The sequence below is a fragment of the Salmo salar genome, unplaced genomic scaffold (assembly GCF_905237065.1).
Source record: "Salmo salar unplaced genomic scaffold, Ssal_v3.1, whole genome shotgun sequence".
Lineage (NCBI taxonomy): Eukaryota > Metazoa > Chordata > Actinopteri > Salmoniformes > Salmonidae > Salmo > Salmo salar.
This window is the reverse complement of record NW_025548706.1, coordinates 85,001-97,500: the sequence shown is the minus strand read 5'-3', so window position 1 is coordinate 97,500 and position 12,500 is coordinate 85,001. Positions and strand designations below refer to the sequence as shown.

General features: G+C 47.6%; 1 protein-coding gene across 1 annotated transcript in view; it reads right to left on the bottom strand.

Annotated features, from left to right (window-relative positions):
- LOC106594232 (SH3 and multiple ankyrin repeat domains protein 3) overlaps nucleotides 1-12,500 on the bottom strand; it is a 106,940-nt gene that overhangs the window by 45,403 nt on the left and 49,037 nt on the right. Inside the window, 1 exon segment of the mRNA XM_045712670.1 lies at nucleotides 10,525-10,649. Coding sequence (XP_045568626.1) covers nucleotides 10,525-10,649 — 125 coding nt within the window.

The window sequence follows — 12,500 nt, the reverse complement described above, 5'->3', positions numbered from 1 at the left end:
GACATGGGCAGCCTCCTGAGCCTCCTGAGGAGACATGGGCAGCCTCCTGAGGAGACATGGGCAGCCTCCAGAGGAGACATGGGCAGCCTCCAGAGGAGACATGGGCAGCCTCCAGAGGAGACATGGGCAGCACCCTGAGGAGACATGGGCAGCCTCCTGAGGAGAAATGGGCAGCCTCCTGAGCCTCCTGAGGAGACATGGGCAGCCTCCAGAGGAGACATGGGCAGCCTCCTGAGGAGACATGGGCAGCCTCCTGAGGAGACATGGGCAGCCTCCTGAGCCTCCTGAGGAGACATGGGCAGCCTCCAGAGGAGACATGGGCAGCACCCTGAGGAGACATGGGCAGCCTCCTGAGGAGACATGGGCAGCCTCCAGAGGAGACATGGGCAGCCTCCTGAGGAGACATGGGCAGCCTCCTGAGCCTCCTGAGGAGACATGGGCAGCCTCCTGAGCCTCCTGAGGAGACATGGGCAGCCTCCAGAGGAGACATGGGCAGCCTCCTGAGGAGACATGGGCAGCCTCCTGAGGAGACATGGGCAGCCTCCTGAGGAGACATGGGCAGCCTCCTGGGGCGGCATCTTGTCGGGGACCCGCACAAAAAATTTTGGAATGGTGACATTTGCGCGATCGTTTTTCTATCGCTCATTTGCACATCACGTCAATTATATCATGTCACCGTGTGGGACTGTGGGTCAATTAACCTGGTTGGAGTGGGCTACTGCCTGGGAAGGTCTCCCACTCAGAAGTACGAGATGAGGAGGGCCGCGAGGGGAGGGGGGAGGTTGACTTCAGGTCTCCCCACTGGAAGCCCGAGGTAGAGGGGGGGAGGTTGACCTCAGGTCTCCCCTCTGGATCCCGAGGTAGGAGGGGGGGAGGTTGACCTCAGGTCTCCCCTCTGGAAGCCCGAGGTAAGGAGAGGGGGGAAGGTTGACCTCAGGTCTCCCCTCTGGAAGCCCGAGGTAGGAGGGGGGGAGGTTGAACTCAGGTCTCCCCTCTGGAATCCCGAGGTAGGAGGGGGGAGGTTGACCTCAGGTCTCCCCTCTGGAAGCCCGAGGTAGGGGAGGGGGGGTTGGTTGACCGCAGGTCTCCCCTCTGGAAGCCCGAGGTAGGAGAGGAGGGGGTAGGTTGACCTCAGGTCTCCCCTCTCGAATCCCGAGGTAGGAGGGGGGAGGTTGACCTCAGGTCTCCCCTCTGGATCCCGAGGTAGGAGGGGGAGGTTGACCTCAGGTCTCCCCTCTGGAAACCCGAGGTAGGAGGGGGGAGGTTGACCTCAGGTCTCCCCTCTGGAAGCCCGAGGTAGGGAGAGGGGGGTAGGTTGACCTCAGGTCTCCCCTCTGGAAGGCCGAGGTAGGAAGAGGGGGGAGGTTGACCTCAGGTCTCCCCTCTGGAAGCCCGAGGTAGGAGGAGGGGGGAGGTTGACCTCAGGTCTCCCCACTGGAAGCCCGAGGTAGGAGGAGGGGGAGGTTGACCTAAGGTCTCCCCTCTGGAATCCCGAGGTAGGAGGAGGGGGAGGTTGACCTCAGGTCTCCCCTCTGGAAGCCCGAGGTAGGAGGGGAGGGGAATCTATCAAACAGAGCACCTCTAACTTTGTACAGTACTAATGCAAATAGTAAAATCAGACACACTACGAAATGCAAACAAATAAACCACAATTCATTTATAATACTGTGAATATATAGTTTCACAGACATATTGTTGCATTTTTTTTCTGGTTTGTGTGAAATGGTTCAGAATAATATAAAACCAGTCTGCACACCACCAGGTGAACTGGTTTAGTCTGGACTCTTGGTTGACAGTGTTGGGGGATGGGTAATGTAGTCTGGACTCTTGGTTGACAGTGTTGGGGGATGGGTAATGTAGTCTTGACTCTTGGTTGACAGTGTTGGGGGATGGGTAATGTAGTCTGGACTCTTGGTTGACAGTGTTGGGGGATGGGTAATGTAGTCTGGACTCTTGGTTGACAGTGTTGGGGGATGGGTAATGTAGTCTGGACTCTTGGTTGACAGTGTTGGGGGATGGGTAATGTAGTCTGGACTCTTGGTTGACAGTGTTGGGGGATGGGTAATGTATTGGTGCTCGAGTGCTAAATCAACACAAATGGATCAGAAAAGGTCTACGCCATCAGGTTAGGAGATGGAGGAAAGAAGAAGAGGAGAAACGGGTAAAAGATAAAGGTATGCAGCGATGTCATCTCTTTATGAGTATAACATGATGTCATCTCTTTATGAGTATAACATGATGTCATCTCTTTATGAGTATAATATGATGTCATCTCTTTATGAGTATAATATGATGTCATCTCTTTATGAGTATAATATGATGTCATCTCTTTATGAGTATAACATTATGTCATCTCTTTATGAGTATAATATGATGTCATCTCTTTATGAGTATAACATGATGTCATCTCTTTATGAGTATAACATGATGTCATCTCTTTATGAGTATAATATGATGTCATCTCTTTATGAGTATAACATGATGTCATCTCTTTATGAGTATAACATGATGTCATCTTTTTATGAGTATAATATTATGTCATCTCTTTATGAGTATAACATTATGTCATCTCTTTATGAGTATAATATTATGTCATCTCTTTATGAGTATAACATTATGTCATCTCTTTATGAGTATAATATGATGTCATCTCTTTATGAGTATAACATGATGTCATCTCTTTATGAGTATAACATGATGTCATCTCTTTATGAGTATAACATGATGTCATCTCTTTATGAGTATAATATGATGTCATCTCTTTATGAGTATAACATGATGTCATCTTTTTATGAGTATAATATTATGTCATCTCTTTATGAGTATAATATTATGTCATCTCTTTATGAGTATAACATTATGTCATCTCTTTATGAGTATAACATTATGTCATCTCTTTATGAGTATAACATTATGTCATCTCTTTATGAGTATAATATTATGTCATCTCTTTATGAGTATAATATGATGTCATCTCTTTATGAGTATAATATGATGTCATCTCTTTATGAGTATAACATTATGTCATCTCTTTATGAGTATAACATTATGTCATCTCTTTATGAGTATAATATGATGTCATCTCTTTATGAGTATAATATGATGTCATCTCTTTATGAGTATAACATTATGTCATCTCTTTATGAGTATAACATTATGTCATCTCTTTATGAGTATAATATGATGTCATCTCTTTATGAGTATAATATGATGTCATCTCTTTATGAGTATAACATTATGTCATCTCTTTATGAGTATAACATTATGTCATCTCTTTATGAGTATAATATTACGTCATCTCTTTATGAGTATAATATTATGTCATCTCTTTATGAGTATAATATGATGTCATCTCTTTATGAGTATAATATTATGTCATCTCTTTATGAGTATAACATTATGCATGTAATGAAATAGCCCAGTGTAACTCTTATGTCTGTTAGCATATGTTGCTTGCTATGCTATTACACATAGGGTGACAATATTCCGTTTTCTGTCCAACTAGCTTACATAACATAGGATATAATTTCATACAGTTTCATCATGATAATGTGTGTAGCCTGCAGCAAAACAATTACAACCTAACGTTTACATTATTGATTTGGTTCTTTCATTGAGGTGACATCGTAAAGGTTCTCTGTGATTGGATTGACTAGGTCCTGAGCTCAGGAAGGGGAATTTACAATGCTGTAGGCGAACTTAAAAGACATCTATATTATGCTGATATTTTGAATATTTAGTGATATATTGAGTGTTTTGGGGTGTCTTACGCCTAGAATTAGCCAAGGAGGTTGTATGGTTCATTTGGTTCCTATTCTGACAGTTTGATAAATTGTGCATAATGACATCTATCTTGAATTGAAAACCTTTACGACATTCGTGATGTGTAGTCCACTTGTGTAGCTAGCAGGACTGACTTTGTGTTAGCTAGCCAACGTTTAATTACTTCTGCGTTATGAACTAGACACGGACACGAATGATCCATTGGTAGTTTGTTGTAACCAAGTATTGGTGCTAACCGTGTGTTATTGGATGCTAACCGTGTGTTATTGGATGCTAACCGTGTGTTATTGGACCGTGTGTTATTGGATGCTAACCGTGTGTTATTGGATGCTAACCGTGTGTTATTGGATGCTAACCGTGTGTTATTGGATGCTAACCGTGTGTTATTGGTGCTAACCGTGTGTTATTGGATGCTAACCGTGTGTTATTGGATGCTAACCGTGTGTTATTGGTGCTAACCGTGTGTTATTGGTGCTAACCGTGTGTTATTGGATGCTAACCGTGTGTTATTGGATGCTAACCGTGTGTTATTGGATGCTAACCGTGTGTTATTGGTGCTAACCGTGTGTTATTGGTGCTAACCGTGTGTTCTTGGATGCTAACCGTGTGTTATTGGATGCTAACCGTGTGTTATTGGATGCTAACCGTGTGTTATTGGATGCTAACCGTGTGTTATTGGTGCTAACCGTGTGTTATTGGTGCTAACCGTGTGTTATTGGTGCTAACCGTGTGTTATTGGATGCTAACCGTGTGTTATTGGATGCTAACCGTGTGTTATTGGATGCTAACCGTGTGTTATTGGTGCTAACCGTGTGTTATTGGATGCTAACCGTGTGTTATTGGATGCTAACCGTGTGTTATTGGATGCTAACCGTGTGTTATTGGTGCTAACCGTGTGTTATTGGATGCTAACCGTGTGTTATTGGATGCTAAACGTGTGTTATTGGATGCTAACCGTGTGTTATTGGATGCTAACCGTGTGTTATTGGTGCTAACCGTGTGTTATTGGATGCTAACCGTGTGTTATTGGATGCTAGCATGCTAGTTAGCTACGGCGTCATAGGACACGGTGCACTGGGTGGGTTTCACGGAAGAATACTGTACTAAGTTATCTAGCTGAATAAACTAAGTTTGAGCCTATTCCTGGAAACATTGAACCACTGTAGTTTACATCAATTAGAATTTCTAAAGTGGAAGTTGGAAAAGTTATATTTGAGTGTTTCAGTGAAAGGTTAGTGAGGGAGGCCCTGCTCTCTCGCTTCCCCAGTTGTTTAGTTAATTTTCATGCCAATCTCCTTTGCATTAGCGTAGCCTCTCCTGTAGCCTGTCAACTATGTGTCTGTCTATCCCTGTTCTCTCCTCTCTGCACAGGCCATACAAACGCTTCACACCGCGTGGCCGCTGCCACTCTAACCTGGTGGTCCCAGCGCGCACGACCCACGTGAAGTTCCAGGTCTCCGGCAGCCTCTGGAATTGCCGATCTGCGGCCAACAAGGCAGAGTTCATCTCAGCCTATGCTACCCTCCAGCACCTCGACTTCTTGGCGCTGACGGAAACATGGATTACCACAGATAACATTGCTACTCCTACTGCTCTCTCCTCGTCTGCCCACGTGTTCTCGCATACCCCGAGAGCATCTGGTCAGCGGGGTGGTGGCACTGGAATCCTCATCTCTCCCAAGTGGACATTCTCTCTTTCTCCCCTGACCCATCTGTCTATCTCCTCCTTTGAATTCCATGCTGTCACAGTCACTAGCCCATTCAAGCTTAACATCGTTACCATTTATCGCCCTCCAGGTTCCCTTGGAGAGTTAATCAATGAGCTTGACGCCTTGACAAGTTCCTTTCCTGAGGATGGCTCACCCCTCACAGTTCTGGGTGACTTTAACCTCCCTACGTCTACCTTTAACTCATTCCTCTCTGCCTCCTTCTTTCCACTCCTCTCCTCTTTTGACCTCACCCTCTCACCGTCCCCCCCTACTCACAAGGCAGGCTATACGCTTGACCTCATCTTCACTAGATGCTGTTCTTCTACTAATCTCACTGCAACTCCCCTCCAAGTCTCCGATCACTACCTTGTATCCTTTTCCCTCTCGCTCTCCTCCAACACTACTCACTCTGCCCCTACTCAGATGGTATTGCGCCGTCGCAACCTTCGCTCTCTCTCTCCTGCTACTCTCTCCTCTTCCATCCTATCATCTCTTCCCTCTGCTCAATCCTTCTCCAACCAATCTCCTGATTCTGCCTCCTCAAACCTCCTCTCCTCCCTTTCTGCATCCTTTGACTCTCTATGTCCCCTATCCTCCCGGCCGGCTCGGTCCTCCCCTCCTGCTCCGTGGCTTGACGACTCATTGCGAGCTCACAGAACAGGGCTCCGGGCAGCCGAGCGGAAATGTAGGAAAACTAGCCTCCCTTCGGACCTGGCATCCTTTCACTCCCTCCTCTCTACATTTTCCTCTTCTGTTTCTGCTGCTAAAGCCACTTTCTACCACTCTAAATTCCAAGCATCTGCATCTAACCCTAGGAAGCTCTTTGCCACCTTCTCCTCCCTCCTGAATCCTCCTCCCCCCCTCCTCCCTCTCTGCGGATGACTTCGTCAACCATTTTGTAAAGAAGGTTGACGACATCCGATCCTCGTTTGTTAAGTCAAACGACACCGCTGGTCCTGCTCACATTGCCCTACCCTGTGCTTTGACCTCTTTCTCCCCTCTCTCTCCAGATGAAATCTTCCGACTTGTGACGGTCGGCCGCCCAACAACCTGCCCGCTTGACCCTATCCCCTCCTCTCTTCTCCAGACCATTTCTGGAGACCTTCTCCCTTACCTCACCTCGCTCATCAACTCATCCTTGACCGCTGGCTACGTCCCTTCCGTCTTCAAGAAAGCGAGAGTTGCACCCCTTCTGAAAAAACCTACACTCAATCCGTCCGATGTCAACAACTACAGACCAGTATCCCTTCTTTCTTTTCTCTCCAAAACTCTTGGACGTGCCGTCCTTGGCCAGCTCTCCTGCTATCTCTCTCAGAATGACCTTCTTGATCCAAATCACTCAGGTTTCAAGACTGGTCATTCAACTGAGACTGCTCTTCTCTGTGTCACGGAGGCTCTCCGCACTGCTAAAGCTAACTCTCTCTCTGCTCTTATCCTTCTAGACCTATCTGCTGCCTTTGATACTGTGAACCATCAGATCCTCCTCTCCACCCTCTCCGAGTTGGGCATCTCCGGCGCGGCTCACTCTTGGATTGTGTCCTACCTGACAGGTCGCTCCTACCAGCTGGCGTGGCGAGAATCTGACTCCGCACCACGTGCTCTCACCACTGGTGTCCCCCAGGGCTCAGTTCTAGGCCCTCTCCTATTCTCGCTATACACCAAGTCACTTGGCTCTGTCATATCCTCACATGGTCTCTCCTATCATTGCTACGCAGACAACACACAATTAATCTTCTCCTTTCCCCCTTCTGATAACCAGGTGGTGAATCGCATCTCTGCATGTCTGGCAGACATATCAGTGTGGATGACGGATCACCACCTCAAGCTGAACCTCGGCAAAACAGAGCTGCTCTTCCTCCTGGGGAAGGACCGCCCGTTCCATGATCTCGCCATCACGGTTGACAACTCCATTGTGTCCTCCTCCCAGAGTGCTAAGAGCCTTGGCGTGACCCTGGACAACACCCTGTCGTTTCTCCGCTAACATCAAGGCGGTGACCCGATCCTGTAGGTTCATGCTCTACAACATTCGCAGAGTACGACCCTGCCTTACACAGGAAGCGGCGCAGGTCCTAATCCAGGCACTTGTCATCTCCTGTCTGGATTACTGCAACTCGCTGTTGGCGGGGCTCCCTGCCTGTGCCATTAAATCCCTACAACTCATTCAGAACCCCGCAGCCCGTCTGGTGTTCAACCTTCACAAGTTCTCTCACGTCACCCCGGTCCTCCGCTCTCTCCACTGGCTTAAAGTTGAAGCTCACATCTGCTACAAGACCATGGTGCTTGCCTACGGAGCTGTGAGGGGAACAGCACCTCCGTACCTTCAGGGTCTGATCAGGCCCTACACCCAAACAAGGGCACTGCGTTCATCCACCTCTGGCCTGCTGGCCCCCCTACCTCTGCGGAAGCACATTTCCCGCTCATCCCAGTCAAAACTGTTCGCTGCTCTGGCACCCCAATGGTGGAACAAGCTCCCTCACGATGCCAGGACTGCGGAGTCAATCACCACCTTCCGGAGACACCTGAAACCCCACCTCTTTAAGGAATACCTGGGATAGGATAAAGTAATCCTTGTAACCCCCCCCCAAAAAAAATATATAGATGTACTATTGTAAAGTGGTTGTTCCACTGGATATCATAAGGTGAATGCACCAATTTGTAAGTCGCTCTGGATAAGAGCGTCTGCTAAATGACGTAAATGTAAAATGTAAATGTAATTGTGCAACAAATGCATTTAGGGTGTAAGACTCATAAACTGTATTTCAATGCACATTCAGGGGCACTTCTGAAATATTATGGAGCACCCTCTGGCACTGGCCAGGATGAGGAGCCATCTACCCCCTCAGCCCCACTGGCCAGGATTAGGAGCCATCTACCCCCTCAGCCCCACTGGCCAGGATAAGGAGCCATCTACCCCCTCAGCCACACTGGCCAGGATGAGGAGCCATCTACCCCTCAGCCACACTGGCCAGGATGAGGAGCCATCTACCCCCTCAGCCCCACTGGCCAGGATGAGGAGCCATCTACCCCCTCAGCCACACTGGCCAGGATGAGGAGCCATCTACCCCCTCAGCCCCACTGGCCAGGATGAGGAGCCATCTACCCCCTCAGCCACACTGGCCAGGATGAGGAGCCATCTACCCCTCAGCCACACTGGCCAGGATGAGGAGCCATCTCTCCCCTCAGCCTCACTGGCCAGGATGAGGAGCCATCTATCCCCTCAGCCCCACTAGCCAGGATGAGGAGCCATCTATCCCTCAGCCCCACTGGCCAGGATGAGGAGCCATCTCTCCCCTCAGCCCCACTGGCCAGGATGAGGAGCCATCTACCCCCTCAGCCACACTGGCCAGGATGAGGAGCCATCAACCCCCTCAGCCACACTGGCCAGGATGAGGAGCCATCTACCCCCTCAGCCCCACTGGCCGGGATGACGAGCCATCTACCCCCTCAGCCACACTGGCCAGGATGAGGAGCCATCTACCCCCTCAGCCCCACTGGCCAGGATGAGGAGCCATCTACCCCTCAGCCCCACTGGCCAGGATGAGGAGCCATCTACCCCTCAGCCCCACTGGCCGGGATGAGGAGCCATCTACCCCTCAGCCCCACTGGCCAGGATGAGGAGCCATCTACCCCTCAGCCACACTGGCCAGGATGAGGAGCCATCTACCCCCTCAGCCACACTGGCCAGGATGAGGAGCCATCTACCCCTCAGCCCCACTGGCCAGGATGAGGAGCCATCTACCCCTCAGCCCCACTGGCCAGGATGAGGAGCCATCTACCCCTCAGCCCCACTGGCCAGGATGAGGAGCCATCTACCCCTCAGCCCCACTGGCCAGGATGAGGAGCCATCTACCCCCTCAGCCCCACTGGCCAGGATGAGGAGCCATCTACCCCTCAGCCCCACTGGCCGGGATGAGGAGCCATCTACCCCCTCAGCCACACTGGCCAGGATGAGGAGCCATCTCTCCCCTCAGCCACACTGGCCAGGATGAGGAGCCATCTACCCCTCAGCCCCACTGGCCAGGATGAGGAGCCATCTACCCCTCAGCCACACTGGCCAGGATGAGGAGCCATCTACCCCTCAGCCCCACTGGCCAGGATGAGCCATCTACCCCCTCAGCCACACTGGCCAGGATGAGGAGCCATCTACCCCTCAGCCCCACTGGCCAGGATGAGGAGCCATCTACCCCTCAGCCCCACTGGCCAGGATGAGGAGCCATCTACCCCTCAGCCCCACTGGCCAGGATGAGTTGATCTCTATACATCTCTATGGAGTGTATAATGAATAGATACAACGATCTCTATACATCTCTATGGGGTGTATAATGAATAGATATAATGTTGTGATCTCTATACATCTCTATGGTGTGTATAATGAACAGATACAACGATCTCTATACATCTCTATGGGGTGTATAATGAAATAGATATAATGTTGTGATCTCTATACATCTCTATGGGGTGTATAATGAATAGATACATTGTGATCTCTATACATCTCTATGGGGTGTATAATGAACAGATACAATGATCTCTATACATCTCTATGGAGTGTATAATGGAATAGATATAATGTTGTGATCTCTATACATCTCTATGGTGTGTATAATGAACAGATACATTGTGATCTCTATACATCTCTATGGAGTGTATAATGGAATAGATATAATGTTGTGATCTCTATACATCTCTATGGGGTGTATAATGAATAGATATAATGTTGTGATCTCTATACATCTCTATGGGGTGTATAATGAATAGATATAATGTTGTGATCTCTATACATCTCTATGGGGTGTAATAATAGAACAGATACAACGATCTCTATACATCTCTATGGGGTGTATAATGAACAGATACAACGATCTCTATACATCTCTATGGGGTGTATAATGAATAGATACATTGTGATCTCTATACATCTCTATGGGGTGTAATAATAGAACAGATACAACGATCTCTATACATCTCTATGGGGTGTATAATGAACAGATATAATGTTGTGATCTCTATACATCTCTATGGGGTGCGTTTACCTCAATGAGGAAGTCCCCAGTGCGTAGCCCCGCCCTCCAGGCCACGCCCTCCAAGTCAACAGACTCCAGGTACTGCAGCGCCGGGAACGCTGGGGTAGGGGCAAACTCCTCTATAGGGGTCTCCGCTAAACACACACACACACACACACACACACACACACACACACACACACACACACACACACACACACACACACACACACACACACACACACACACACACACACACACACACACACACATGTATTTGTCTTACATTTAAGTCATGTTCAATTGATTTAATATCATTATCTATAAATTCTCCTAACCCCAGATACATTCTCCTAACCCCAGATACATTCTCCTAACCCCAGATACATTCTCCTAACCCTAACCCTAGATACATTCTCCTAACCCTAGATACATTCTCCTAACCCTAACCCTAGATACATTCTCCTAACCCTAGATATATTCTCCTAACCCTAGATACATTCTCCTAACCCTAGATACATTCTCCTAACCCTAGATACATTCTCCTAACCCTAGATACATTCTCCTAACCCTAACCCTAGATATATTCTCCTAACCCTAGATACATTCTCCTAACCCTAACCTTAGATATATTCTCCTAACCCTAGATACATTCTCCTAACCCTAACCCTAGATACATTCTCCTAACCCTAACCCTAGATACATTCTCCTAACCCTAGATACATTCTCCTAACCTCAGATACATTCTCCTAACCCTAACCCTAGATACATTCTCCTAACCCTAGATACATTCTCCTAACCCTAACCTTAGATGCATTCTCCTAACCCTAGATACATTCTCCTAACCCTAGATACATTCTCCTAACCCTAACCCTAGATACATTCTCCTAACCCTAACCCTAGATACATTCTCCTAACCCTAGATACATTCTCCTAACCCTAACCCTAGATACATTCTCCTAACCCTAACCCTAGATACATTCTCCTAACCCCAGATACATTCTCCTAACCCCAGATACATTCTCCTAACCCTAGATACATTCTCCTAACCCTAGATACATTCTCCTAACCCTAACCCTAGATACATTCTCCTAACCCTAGATACATTCTCCTAACCCTAACCCTAGATACATTCTCCTAACCCTAGATAAATTCTCCTAACCCTAGATACATTCTCCTAACCCTAACCCTAGATACATTCTCCTAACCCTAACCCTAGATACATTCTCCTAACCCTAGATACATTCTCCTAACCCTAGATACATTCTCCTAACCCTAACCCTAGATACATTCTCCTAACCCTAACCCTAGATACATTCTCCTAACCCTAGATACATTCTCCTAAACCTAGATACATTCTCCTAACCCTAACCCTAGATACATTCTCCTAACCCTAGATACATTCTCCTAACCCTAACCCTAGATACATTCTCCTAACCCTAGATACATTCTCCTAACCCTAGATACATTCTCCTAACCCTAGATACATTCTCTAACCCTAACCCTAGATACATTCTCCTAACCCTAGATACATTCTCCTAACCCTAGATACATTCTCCTAACCCTAGATACATTCTCCTAACCCTAGATACATTCTCCTAACCCTAACCCTAGATACATTCTCCTAACCCTAGATACATTCTCCTAACCCTAGATACATTCTCCTAACCCTAGATACATTCTCCTAACCCTAGATACATTATCCTAACCCTAACCCTAGATACATTCTCCTAACCCTAGATACATTCTCCTAACCCTAACCCTAGATACATTCTCCTAACCCTAGATACATTCTCCTAACCCTAACCCTAGATACATTCTCCTAACCCTAGATACATTCTCCTAACCCTAGATACATTCTCCTAACCCTAGATACATTCTCCTAACCCTAGATACATTCTCCTAACCCTAGATACATTCTCCTAACCCTAACCCTAGATACATTCTCCTAACCCTAACCCTAGATACATTCTCCTAACCCCAGATACATTCTCCTAACCCTAGAT